This window comes from Ambystoma mexicanum, chromosome 9, assembly GCF_040938575.1.
Source record: "Ambystoma mexicanum isolate Mex_15411 chromosome 9, UKY_AmexF1_1, whole genome shotgun sequence".
NCBI lineage: Eukaryota > Metazoa > Chordata > Amphibia > Caudata > Ambystomatidae > Ambystoma > Ambystoma mexicanum.
In genome coordinates, this window is record NC_090931.1 from 383,938,658 (window position 1) to 383,950,686 (window position 12,029).

At 44.1% G+C, this 12,029-nt stretch overlaps 1 protein-coding gene across 2 annotated transcripts in view; it reads right to left on the reverse strand.

The window, feature by feature from the left end:
* LOC138488100 (myeloperoxidase-like) overlaps positions 1-12,029 on the reverse strand; it is a 103,376-nt gene that overhangs the window by 58,323 nt on the left and 33,024 nt on the right. For both annotated transcript variants that reach the window (XM_069614855.1, XM_069614856.1), the window contains one exon: positions 2,632-2,807. In XM_069614855.1, the coding sequence (XP_069470956.1) occupies positions 2,632-2,807 (176 nt within the window). The remainder of the gene's footprint in view (positions 1-2,631; positions 2,808-12,029) is intronic.

The window sequence follows — 12,029 nt, forward strand, 5'->3', positions numbered from 1 at the left end:
GTGCTGGAGTGTCCATGCTCCTGGGTGACCAGCAGATGTAAGTGCCCAGTATAGTAAGTGCTAGGGAGCTTTGAGCTGCAACAAGTAGGTAAGTGCAGGCCTACAGTGGCGTAGGCCAGTGGGTGCCGAGGCATGTGCTGTATGTAGGCAGAGGCTGAGGCGATTGGGTGTGGGAGGCCCGGGCCCCAAAAGGACACATAAGGGCCCTGGTCAACAATCACAGCAACTGTGAGATTAGCAGAGGAGGGAAGAAGAGAAGGAGGCGGTGAAAAGGAAAGTCTTGAGGAGCTTCAGGAATTTGATGATGTCTGGCTCAAGACAAAGAGGAAGGGGGAGGCTGTTCCATAAGAGGGAGCCAGCTGAAGAAAGAGATCGGGTTCCGGCCCTCTGTTTAGTGAAAAACTTTACGCACAGAGTTGATATCAGAGAAATGTAGAGGTCTAGGGGGAGAGTATTTAGTAAGAGCAAGTTGCAGATAGTGTGGTCCCCGGTCCCAGACAGTCTTGTGGATGATGCAGAGGGATTTCAATTTAATCCATGCAGCAACTGGGAGCCAGTGAACAGCTTTTAGGGCCGGAGAGATGTGGTCTAACTGGAGTGGTCACAGAGAGGAAGAGGGTAGATTCAGGAGAAGGCTATTGCAGTAGTGAAGCGTAATTATAAAGAATTTCATTGAAGGGTTGCATATAATTGCTTGGTATTTCACACAAATTTGCATTCTGGACATTACCATAATAAATAAGAGTAAACGTTTGTTTTGGCTATGCTATAATGGCCACAGAATAGAGTGACTAAAGGGATGGTTCATTTGTGTACTTCTTTGCAGAGCTAAAGGACATTGAAATATGGATATATGACAATAGACCTATACACCGTGATCTTACCTAGAAATTAAAAAGTAAGGTACTTCTTCATCATGATAGGTGTAATAGGTGATGTGCAGCTGGTTATTGTTTATTGATCTTTTTCTGTATTAAGGGTCATTCGTTTTTTTGGTTGATTTACAGTTAATTGCATGGCACAAGTTGGAACTTTGTAAAACCACATTGTGAGCATCTAGGCTCCTATATACAGGTAATGTGTACTGACAATATGATAAGCCTTGTGGGCTTTTTACATAGCTACCCATTAAGGCTAATCATTATAAAAGAGAAAATAATGAATTATGCATCAAGTCTTCTATGATTTCTTCTGAATATTTTTGTATATGAACGATCTTGTAAAACGGTAGTGGACATATACAATAAGGAATTAGCGCTTTGGCATCACTATTTAGAAAGTTTATTTGTTTTATCACTATTTAGAAAGTTAATTTGTTTTAAGTGACCCTTGGGATTGTGTCACTTGGTGAGAACACTGTAGGCTCAATGGGGGTCATTCCGAGTAGGGCGCAAAGAGATACCGGGCACCGTTAAGGACATTGGTGCCGGTAAAACCTTTGCGCCTTACTACGAGGTCCCTTTGCGGCCCCGCCCTTAACGCCTGCTTTTAACAGGCGTTATGGACGGGATCCGCAAAGGGACTTCAGAGCTAATAACGGTACCGTAATTTACGGTACCGTTATTAGCACCCTCCCCATTCCCATTGAGCCCTATGGGGGCTCAAGTGGGAATGGGGATTGACATTTTTAATGGGAATTTACCGGTCCCGCAAAGGTCGGACTAGACTGGTAGGTCCCCATTGAACGAGGGCGGACACGGTACCGGTAATGGTGCTAGTCATGGCGCTAATAGTGCCATGACTAGCACCAACCTTGGAATGAGGCCCAATGTCCTTTATGCTAATAATATTAGTACTACAATAAGAATACATTAATTTTATGGTTTGTCCTTCAGCTTGTTGGAGTTGTAGCCCCATTCCTTTATATATACTATAAAGTGGCTCAATGGTTGCTCTAACCAGTTTCTTCTGGATGTGTTGAACTGCCTCTTACTGGTTATACTGAAAAGTGGCCCATTGGTTGTTGTGACTAGTCTCTTACTGGCTGTGGTGAATCACCTTTTACTGATTATACTGAAAGTTGTTCTGACCAGTCTCTTACTTGCTGTATTGAACCTCCTCTTACTGGTTCTACTGAAAGGTGTCTCACTAGTTCAGACCAGTCTGTTACTGGCTTTGTTGAACCTCCTCTTACTGGTTATACTGAAAGGTATCTCACTTGCTGTTCTGACCAGTCCCTTACCAGCCTCCTCTTTCTGGTTATACTGAAAGTGTCTCACTGCTTGTTCTGACTAGTCACGTACTGTCTGTGTTGAACCTCCTCTTACTGGTTATACTGAACATTTACTCACTAGCTCTTCTGACCAGTCTCTTACTGGCTGTTTTGAACATACTCTTACTGGTACTGCTGAAAAGTGGTTCACTAGTTGTTCTGACCAATTTCTTACTCGCTGTGTGGAACCTTCTCTTACTTGTTATACTGAAATGTGTCTCACTAGTTGTTCTGGCCTGGCTTTCCTATTGGCTGCACTGAGACTTCTCGTACTGTTTATCTGAACATTGGGTTACTGGTTGATCAGGACAAGTGGCTTACTAGTTTTGTATTGAACTTTCCCTTATAGATTCTTCTGAACAGTGCCTGACTAGATAAAGTGACCAGTGTTTTGCTAGGGACATGCATTGGTCTCTTACCAGTGATATTGTAGGATCCCTCGTAGGAGTGCTTCACTTTCTCTTTCAACACCTGGAATGTGGTCTCCATATAATCCGCTGCCCGGATGGCAGTCCTGCTGCCTGCCACGGGCTGCTTGAAGAAAGCCATGATGTCAGATGGAGACAGGACCTCCTGCTTAAGTTTGTTCTTCAAACTGACAAAAAAAAATCAGGAGTACTTTAGAATTGGTCAACGAGTTTGTTTCTAAATTCGAATTAAATGTGTTCTATCAACAGTGCTGAAACAGAAGTAACTGAGTGACACCCATATGATCCCAACTGTGGGTAGCAGATGTGTAAGGATTTCATGCATGGAACCAATGAAAGAACATGTAGCAGCAGCATTGTAAGCTTCCAACGAAGCCTTCAACTTGAAATATCTGCATGTTTCCTTGGTTAGGAGAAGTACTAGTGGTTGAGTTGGCAGAATGGAGAGAGTTCAGCGGATACCAAGAGACCCCAGTGACCAGGAGTGTAGCTGGAACCACCACTAAACTAGTACACATGAGCAGGGGTGTTGCTAGGTCCGGAAACAATCCGGGTCTATGCTAATATTGGGACTGTCGTAATTCTGGGCTAACTAGCCTTTGAGCTTCTATCTGGGGCTACAACCAAAAGAGCTGTGACTATAGCCCACTCAGCCCCTCCCCCCAAGCAACACCTCTGCACATGAGTTCTGTAAATAGCACAGACACAAACCCCAATGCATCAGAGCATAGGGTGTGTGTAGGATAAAACCGGCACTGAAGGCAGTAAAGAAACACACTGATCAATAATCTTTACCCTAGATCCAAAGGGCAATCCACTATTCCCTTACAATTAAGAGTGTGAAACATATTACACAAGATGTGCCTTTTAGTAGCGAATGCAGGATTGATTGATTTGTTATTTATTATGCGCCTATACACAAGTGTTTCAAGGTGAAACCAGGCAAGGGAGGGAGAACACAGGGAGGAGAAGACAAACAATCTTACTAGAGCTAGTGTCATTTAGGTTGTGCAAGTGCGCAACAAGATGGGCAGAGGAGGGGGTAAAGGGAAAAGTGCACCCAGAACAGCAGGGCCCCCGAGATAAGTGCAAGGAAGGCTAGGGCTACAGGGGGCAATCCCAGCCCGGTAGTGCAAGGTAATCCAGGCGGCAGTGCAAGGTGGGCTAGGCGGCAACTGATGGGGGACTTGTTAGGGGGGGCTGGTATTCTGTAAGATTCTGAGAACACCCAGCAACCAGTCAGCAGACGGAGGAGAAGCAAGGATAGGTTAGTAGGTGAGAGGGAGCAAGAAAGAAGAGGAGGAAAGGAGAGTATTGAGGAGGTTCCGGAACTTAAGTAGATCCAGTTCAAGGAATAGTGCACCCAGCCACGTGTGTAGCTGAACATGTAGAAAAGGGTGATCATGTGCATAACTGCTCAAATTATGTTGAATTTATGATGATATACCCTCTGTGAAAGAAAATGCTCTAGCGCAAGGGTCTTCAAACAGTGCATCCCGGGGGGGGGGGGGGCGAGGGGGCGTGAGAACCCAGCATGAAATGTAAAAAAACACACACACAAAAATATATATTTTTTTTTAGATTTGAGGAAATGGGCAGGGGCGGCTCACATGGTCAGACTGGAGCATGAAACTGTCTCAGGCACAAATAAAAAAAGTGGCCCACAGTTGCAAATGGATATTCATTCCTTTTGTCACAGACTGTTTGAACTGTACCCAAGGGGGTGTTTTTTGTTAAAATGTAAGCAAATTGTGATATTTAAAGAATATTTATGCAGCGAAAATGGTCAAAACTACTAGCTGCATAGTGAAGTAACTCATCAAACTGGCCCACATTGGCCCAAAAAGAGGCCCATTTTGATTGGCCCACACTAGCAGTTAGAATTTTTGGTATGGGCATTGCCCTATTGCCCTATAGGCCAGTCTGAGCCTGGTGGCTCATCCATAATGGGCGAGGGGGTGTCCACCCAGTAGCCCCCCTCACCCATTATGGAGGAGCCAAGGAGCCATGCCAGTGAAACACTGAGCACTCCCTCAACTGATTTTCCCAGCTGGGGGAGCGCTCCTGGGCTGGCTGAACTGTCAAAGGGAAACACTGTTTCCATTTCACAGTACATTTCCCCAGCTGCACATGCTCACTGAGCCATTTGCTTCGCCAACCTTGCATAGCTCATTGGAAATGCTGGCTGGGGCACTGCATGTCTGCATGTGCGAGGGGGAGCTCCTGCACCTCCTTGCACATACGGACAGAGCAGCCTGGAGCAGGGAGTTTCAGAACCCTGTGCAGGCGCCTGTAGAAGGCTCATTTATTTTTTATTTAAATATGTGTATGGATGCGTGTATGCTTGTGTTATGAGTGAGCGTATGGTGATGGGTGCTCGTGTGAATGATAGAGTGATTGCTGTGTGAAGGTGTGTGTTTATTTTAGTCCGTTGAGCTGATTTTGGTGAGTGAGGGGTCTAGGGCGGAAGGAAGGTTGTACAACAAAGGCATTTTAAAAATGCATTTGTCGCACAATCCCCCTACCTGCCTGCCAAAAACAGCTCTCCTTCTGAGATGCTGTTGAGAATTTTTTTTAAATAATCGGTTAAAATGTTACATTTTAGAGCATACTTTAAAAAGGAAATGGGTCAATAGCCAAACAGTTTGCAATTGCAGCTGGGGGGCCCAGGGGACAGGGATGGTATTTTTTTACTGAATATCTATCATAGATGTCCAGTCAAAAATACCATGCTTTCCCCCTTGGCCCCACTGCACCTTGCATACACACTTAATCATGTTCATTGTGTTAGGCACTGTGGGCCTAGGGGACAGGGATGGTATCTTTTTACTGGACATCTACCGTAGATGTCCAGTAAAAAATATCATGCTGCCCCCTGAGCCCCCCAGTGCCAATTGCAAACTGTTTGGCCTTTTACCCATATGTTCTTAAAGTATGCTGTAAAATGCAACATTTTCTCCCATTATTTAAAAAGAATTTATGTTGGAAACCCCCCAATTCCCTTTTGATTAGATCGGGCTCCCTCGTTACGCTTGGCCGCTATGGCATATCTGGTGGAAATATTTATGCCCCTCACATTTAAAGAATTCACCAGCAACCACTGGCACTGGAACTGTGCTGGGAGCAGGGTGGGCGGGAGCCATGGGATAGTGGTGGGAACAGGGTTTGGTGAGCCCAGGGTGTGGGGTGGGGTGGGGAGAGCACAGGGACTGGGCTAGGAGCGGGATGAGGGAGTCCAGAGACTGTGATGGGAGCAGGGGGGGGACCCAAAGACTATACTGGGAGTAGGGTGAGGTTATGGCGCAAGATAGTTCATAGCCATTTGGACTTTATGTCCATTTGGCATTTTTGGGGGGCCTGGGCTGCCCGCATTTTGTTTGGGGGGGGGCAGGCCTAAAACGTTTGACCACTGCTCTAGCAGGAGGGGAAATTCTCTTTATTGATGGTTCTTCGAAAATTGACCAAAGTAGTGGGGAGAGGCATTCAGGCTCCACAGTTGTAAGACACAGATTAAATGGTGAATTTGAGGTAGCGGCAAGTGCAAGACTACTGTGTCATTTTTCAGCCCAAGCAGCAGAATTGGCAGCGCTTATTGTTGCACTTGAAAAACGCAAAGGTGAGGAAGTGACGGTGTACAGTGACTCTGCCTATGTGACGTCAACCGTACATGCAGGGCTGTCACGCTGGAAAAGGAGGGGTTCTTTGTGGGCAGACAGCACTCCAGTGCAACATGCATCTTTATTGGACAGGCTCCTTAAGGCACTACAACTCCCAGTAGCCATAGCGGTCGTACAATGCGCAGCGCATTCTAAGTGAACAGACTGTACCTCTCACGGAAACAAAGCCGCAGATTTGGAAGCCAAAATAGTTGCATATTCTTCAGAAGTTTTGAGTTTTGATACTGAAAATATCAAAGAAGTATTGAATAGAAGCATGCTAGCACGAGAGGGGTTTAATGTGCTGTCAATTACACAACTAATAGAGATTCAAGGTAGAGCTGCACAAGAAGAGCAGGGGTTATGGAAATGTAGGGGGTTTTCTTTATCCACCACAGAAGCATTATGGAGACAGGAAAGCCCTGGAAGGCCAGTGATGCCAGCAGCATTACTAAAAGTCGCACTTGAGCATTTGCATTACCACGCGCATATAACCAGAGAAAGTCTTGCTGCCACTATTGCAGTAGACTGGTTTGTTCCCAATCTATTGGAACATGTTGCACGGCTCATTGTGAATTGCATCGTGTGTCAGAGGTTTACAGCTGGGCATACACTGAGAACAATCAGAGGAGTAATACCTCGGCCAAATGGTCAGTTTCAACATTTGCATATCGATTATGTCAATATGCTGCAGATGCAATGGTGGTGTGCCCCATTTCTAGGTGGATCGAAGCCGGTCCTTGTACACACCCTGATATCATTTGCGCAGCAAAGTTTTTAGTGCGCAAAGTATTTCCAAGATGGGTGTGTGTTTTCGAAGTGCTGAGGTCCGATAATGGGCCACAATTTGTCAATGAGCTATTTGAACAAATAGGAATTCTATTGAGTATAAAACATACGGTTCTTTTGCTTATCATCCACAAGCAAATGGAATATGTGAAAGACTCAACGGCCTCCTAAAAGAGAGGATAGCCAAGATCAGATTACCTTTGAAAAAGGGATGGCTATATTGCCTACCCCTAGCCTTATATACCCTTTGAAATCAGCCAGGTTCAGACCACCATCTTACGCACAATGAGTTAGTGACAGGGCGTCGTATGAGGACACCTCTTACACTGCATCTAGAGTCAGGAGTGATGCCCAGAGTGTAGCGCAGGCTCTAGGTGTGAAATGCATGATTATTTCACATGTATGACTACCAGAGTTTCTTTCATTGCAGATCAAGTCAAGCATCGGAGGGAGGAGTCAAGGAACACGGAAAAGGACAGCCCAGTAACCAATCAGAGTGAATTATCGATACCACCAAAGTTATATGTTGGAGACCAAGTGCTTATAAATAACTTTACCTGTAGATGGCACACACCTAGGTTTAATGGTCCCCTTTGTGTTGAGGTAGTTTCCCCTACTGCAGTTAAGGTATCGGGAAGAAGAGCTTGGTTACATTTGGGCGATGTGAAATCTACAAAGGTGAGACCCTCCCTTCAGTACCCGTTGAACAAGAAGCAAGACAAGAAGAAGAATATCTGTGTGTGGAGACATTTCTTTTGGACTGGAATTCATTGGACACTCCTTAATACTTGTAGCCGGAAGTGCAGGGAGTTGCACAGAATTCCGTAGGTTAAACGTACTTTCTTGAAATTCTTTGAAAGAATAAATATTGCATTAGTACTATGCCTAAACGTCAGTTCCAGATCAGAAATTAGAAGAGAGATCAATACCCAGATTTGTTTATGGGACATATCTTTTCAAGGACAATATATGATACCCGTCAACAGTGCCACACATTGGCTTGTAGTTTCTTTTTTGTGTGTTTATACTCCGGTCATACCCTGCTCTTGTTAGGAGAGGTTTTAATATTCACACCTTTCTTCATGACCCTAAAAATGGTCCAGTAAGAAGAAGACTCGTAATCGCAATATTTGAGCAGATTGTACAACTACGAATGTAAATTGAACACCTCTATTAAAATGATTTGTGAAGAGGATAATGTAGTTATAGATAGAGCGCAAGTTCAACGAGTATTGGTATGGCACACCAAATGTTTTTCTAGACTTCTATGCCTGATATATATATACATATATATATATATGCATATAGGTTGTCTTTCTCTTTGTGTATTTTACATTTCAAAGTCTTTATTATCCTAATGGTCCAATTGAAAAAACAACACCTGTGATTTTTCCTAGTATGAGTACAAATTATGATAATTTCTTTGACCTCTTTGGGCATGAAAGGTGACATATGAGGGTTGCAGAAGAAGATAACCAGGGGATAAATACCTAGCTTGATAATTCCGCTCACCTGGGGAATAATATGTGGTACCAACACATGAGAAAGGTGGGGGAGAGAGCATCTGATGAGAATTGCTACATCTGCTCTCTCATCCCCTATACCATGATCACGGTAAGAACCTTCATTTCAAACGAGATGTCGGCGCAAGATGCGAATTGCCTCAGTCATTTAGCAGCATGTACTGCTAGAAGACAGTTTCAACGGAACTGGGCAACCTTATGATGGAGATCAAGACAGTCATTTCCGTACCAGGATGATTATATCAAGACAACACAAATGGAAAAGGAGCCTGGATGGACAGACAAGATGCTTGTGTATCCTGCTGCAGCACAAGACAAGGTGATTGTGGAAGAAATTAAGAGAATGGACTGTTGTGAGATGGCGGATGGAAAAGACTGGAATGCCTGGATGCTGGGAACGTTCACAGCTGCTAATCTATGGACGAGCGAGTAGCGAGTACGATCAAAGGATGGGAAGATGGAATGATGTCCTGTGCAGCTCATCTGCTGAGGAAGGAAGCAGTGCAGGAGGTACATAAGGTGAATGATAAGTGTGTCCAAGGTCGTGGGCCAAATACTCTAAACTGCTGACATGGGTGGAGGACGAATCAGGCTCAGTGGCTGTAATCCCATTGGTTAATGCAACACTGTGCTTTCAAAACAAGGGAAGAAATCAAGTTGGACATAACAAACGGTTTAAGAACATCTGTCTTGATGGATGGATATTGGGCCTGCGGTTATAGAGCATATATGAAACTGCCCAGGAATTGGGGAGGAGTGTGTTCCTTGGTACATATTCATGTTCCAGCATTGGTGATTCCACAGAGTGACCTGAAGATTGAAGGATTTCCAAAAGTGGACGAACACTAGAGAAAAAGAAGATCACTAGAACTCCGGCAGATGAAGGGGGGGATTATTTCTCACAAAAATCACTAATGGTGTATGAAGACATTTCTGACGAGCATAAACTGTTCAGCAGGACTGCAGTGATGTTCACATCTATGTTCATGCCTGGAATACAAACAGCGGTGAATGACAAATGGCAACAGATCACCAGCTGGGAGCTGTTGCAAACAATCAATGCCATTATAAAAGGATTTAACGCCATAAAAGAAGAGCTGAGGGCCATACGGCCAATGACCCTCCAGAATAGATATGTCCTCTACATGATTACAGCAATGGAAGGAGGTGTTTGTGCCAAGATTGGGCCATCATGTTGTACATTCACACCATCTCATGATGGCGAGAACAGGGCTTTGACGGAAGCCATATCAATGTTGAGAGAGCTACACGTAAATATGGTGAATGAGACAGTGAAGATGACAGTTGGTTCTCACTCCTGTTCTGATGGATTCCTTATCGCATGGCAAACCTATTCAAGTTCCTTGGAGTTGGTGATAATAATGTTTGGATTCTGTATCATAAAGATAATAGTTGGACAATGCCAGAAAACAGCAAAGTAAGCAATGGGAATGAAGATCATGATTGATGCAAAGGATGAACCAGAAGACAATGTGCGGACCGATAGTGCCATCAGACAGTACATACAAGCAAGTATTGTGGCAACTGAAAGAACAAAATTCAGGTATCAAAGGATCATAAGAATCACGTGGGACGTTGGGTCTTCTGTACCCCAAATGGAGAATGCAATTACATGACCTGAAGTGTGGATGAACACATTAAAAAAGCGGGCACCCTAAGGTGGGTGACAAAGATATGGATACCCAAGAAACCCTTCTTCAAGAGAAGATACAAAGAAGCAGGAAAACCTGAGGAGGTAGTTGAGGACTCAACCAGAAGTGGGATTGTAGAGGAGCATTTGTATACATCTGCAGGAGATCCTGCCCTCTACCTCCTTTTTATTGGAGACATGTGACTGTGCCTTGTCTGACACCAGCTATCGTAGCAATACCACAGCGAGTATTTGGAAGGAGATATCCATTGAGACAACCCTATCGAACGTACCCTCGAATTGATGACAACCTACAGGAGGAACTCCCTGAAGGAAAATGAGAAAGAGCTAAGAAAATTAACTGATAATGTCATAAGAAAGTGTGCACAACGTCTCGAGATACTGAATGAAGACGATGTATGGATCCTCGAGGACAAATGACGAAGTAAAGAATCAAGTGGACTATTAAAGTGGAAAAGACGCAGATTACACATTAACAAAGTGCTGCAGAAAACAGAAGTTCAATTAATGTGCAGACACTGAAATGCAAGGTAGATCAAGTCATTCTATAGGCTAGCTATGAGTAGTGAATAGAATGCAGACCGAGCCACCATTGTATAGAAACTGGACATTGGTATCATAAAATAAATAAGCCAGAAACCATGCAAGGGGAATGAAAAGCAGTGTCGCAGTAGAATAATAGTTGCGTGGTGACGCTGCCTGGCCCAGAGTCAAGATCCTAGAAATCGAGGTCAGCTATATACTCTGAAGAAGAACGTGTGTGCAGAGGATGAATCCTCTCACGTTAAGGTGCAAGAAAGAACACAAAGGATGCCAACTTTTAATACATTTGAAAGCTGAATGGACCAAATTGTGGTCTCTTGTCACCTGAGCCAAGGATGGAAATAGAGTTCGAACTTGGAGTTCCAGACACGATAGCAAGTGCCCTCACTCCCATGCATTCCCAGGACGAGAATACTCTGCAAGGCCAAGTACAAAGGCAATTTCATGGCAGAAGGCATGGGTGATGAGAGTTGTTGAGCTAATTGGGTGGTGAAGAAGCTTCATGTCCTACCACCTTGCAACTGGGTCTTGGCTTACGTCCTGCTAAATGAACCAAATGTTCCAGACATGGCACTAGCGTTTATTAGTTTGTTTAATGAAGGACCTTATAGCTTACAAGACCAATGAAACACGGTGTAACCATTTTTTCTTAAATGACATGTTTGAAGAGATAGACATAAGATGTCCACCTGATAATGGACAGCCAATAACAATCCTACCGCCTATATGATTGTATATCTAGATGTTTCCCTTAACCAATCCTGACCCTTGATAGGTTTTTCACTATTGCCCCGTAGTATGACATCACTCTGACGCATAATAGAGTATATGAAGTGTATTTTTTGTGCAAATCATTGAGAGAGTGAGGGTGCGTCCGTTGATGTTCGTTGCAACCTCACTGTTTCAGATAATTGTTAATAAAACAGTAACTTGTCATCTTCTTGAGGTTGTCCAGTTATTTGGACTCAGAATTATTCTGATGCAATCCCATCAATTAGCAGATGTACGTTCCAAGGGCCTTAAGCTCAAGGTCAGCCACTGCAGAACCTGATCCACGATATCCAGGGTCTCGTGGAGATGAGTAATTAGGATGTTGTGGTTGACCGTGTCAAATGCAGAGGAAAGGTCGAGAATGAGGACAGAGGAAGAGCTAGAGTCAAGATTAGAGCAGATCTTCATGGGTGTTCAGGAGTGCAGTTTCTGTGC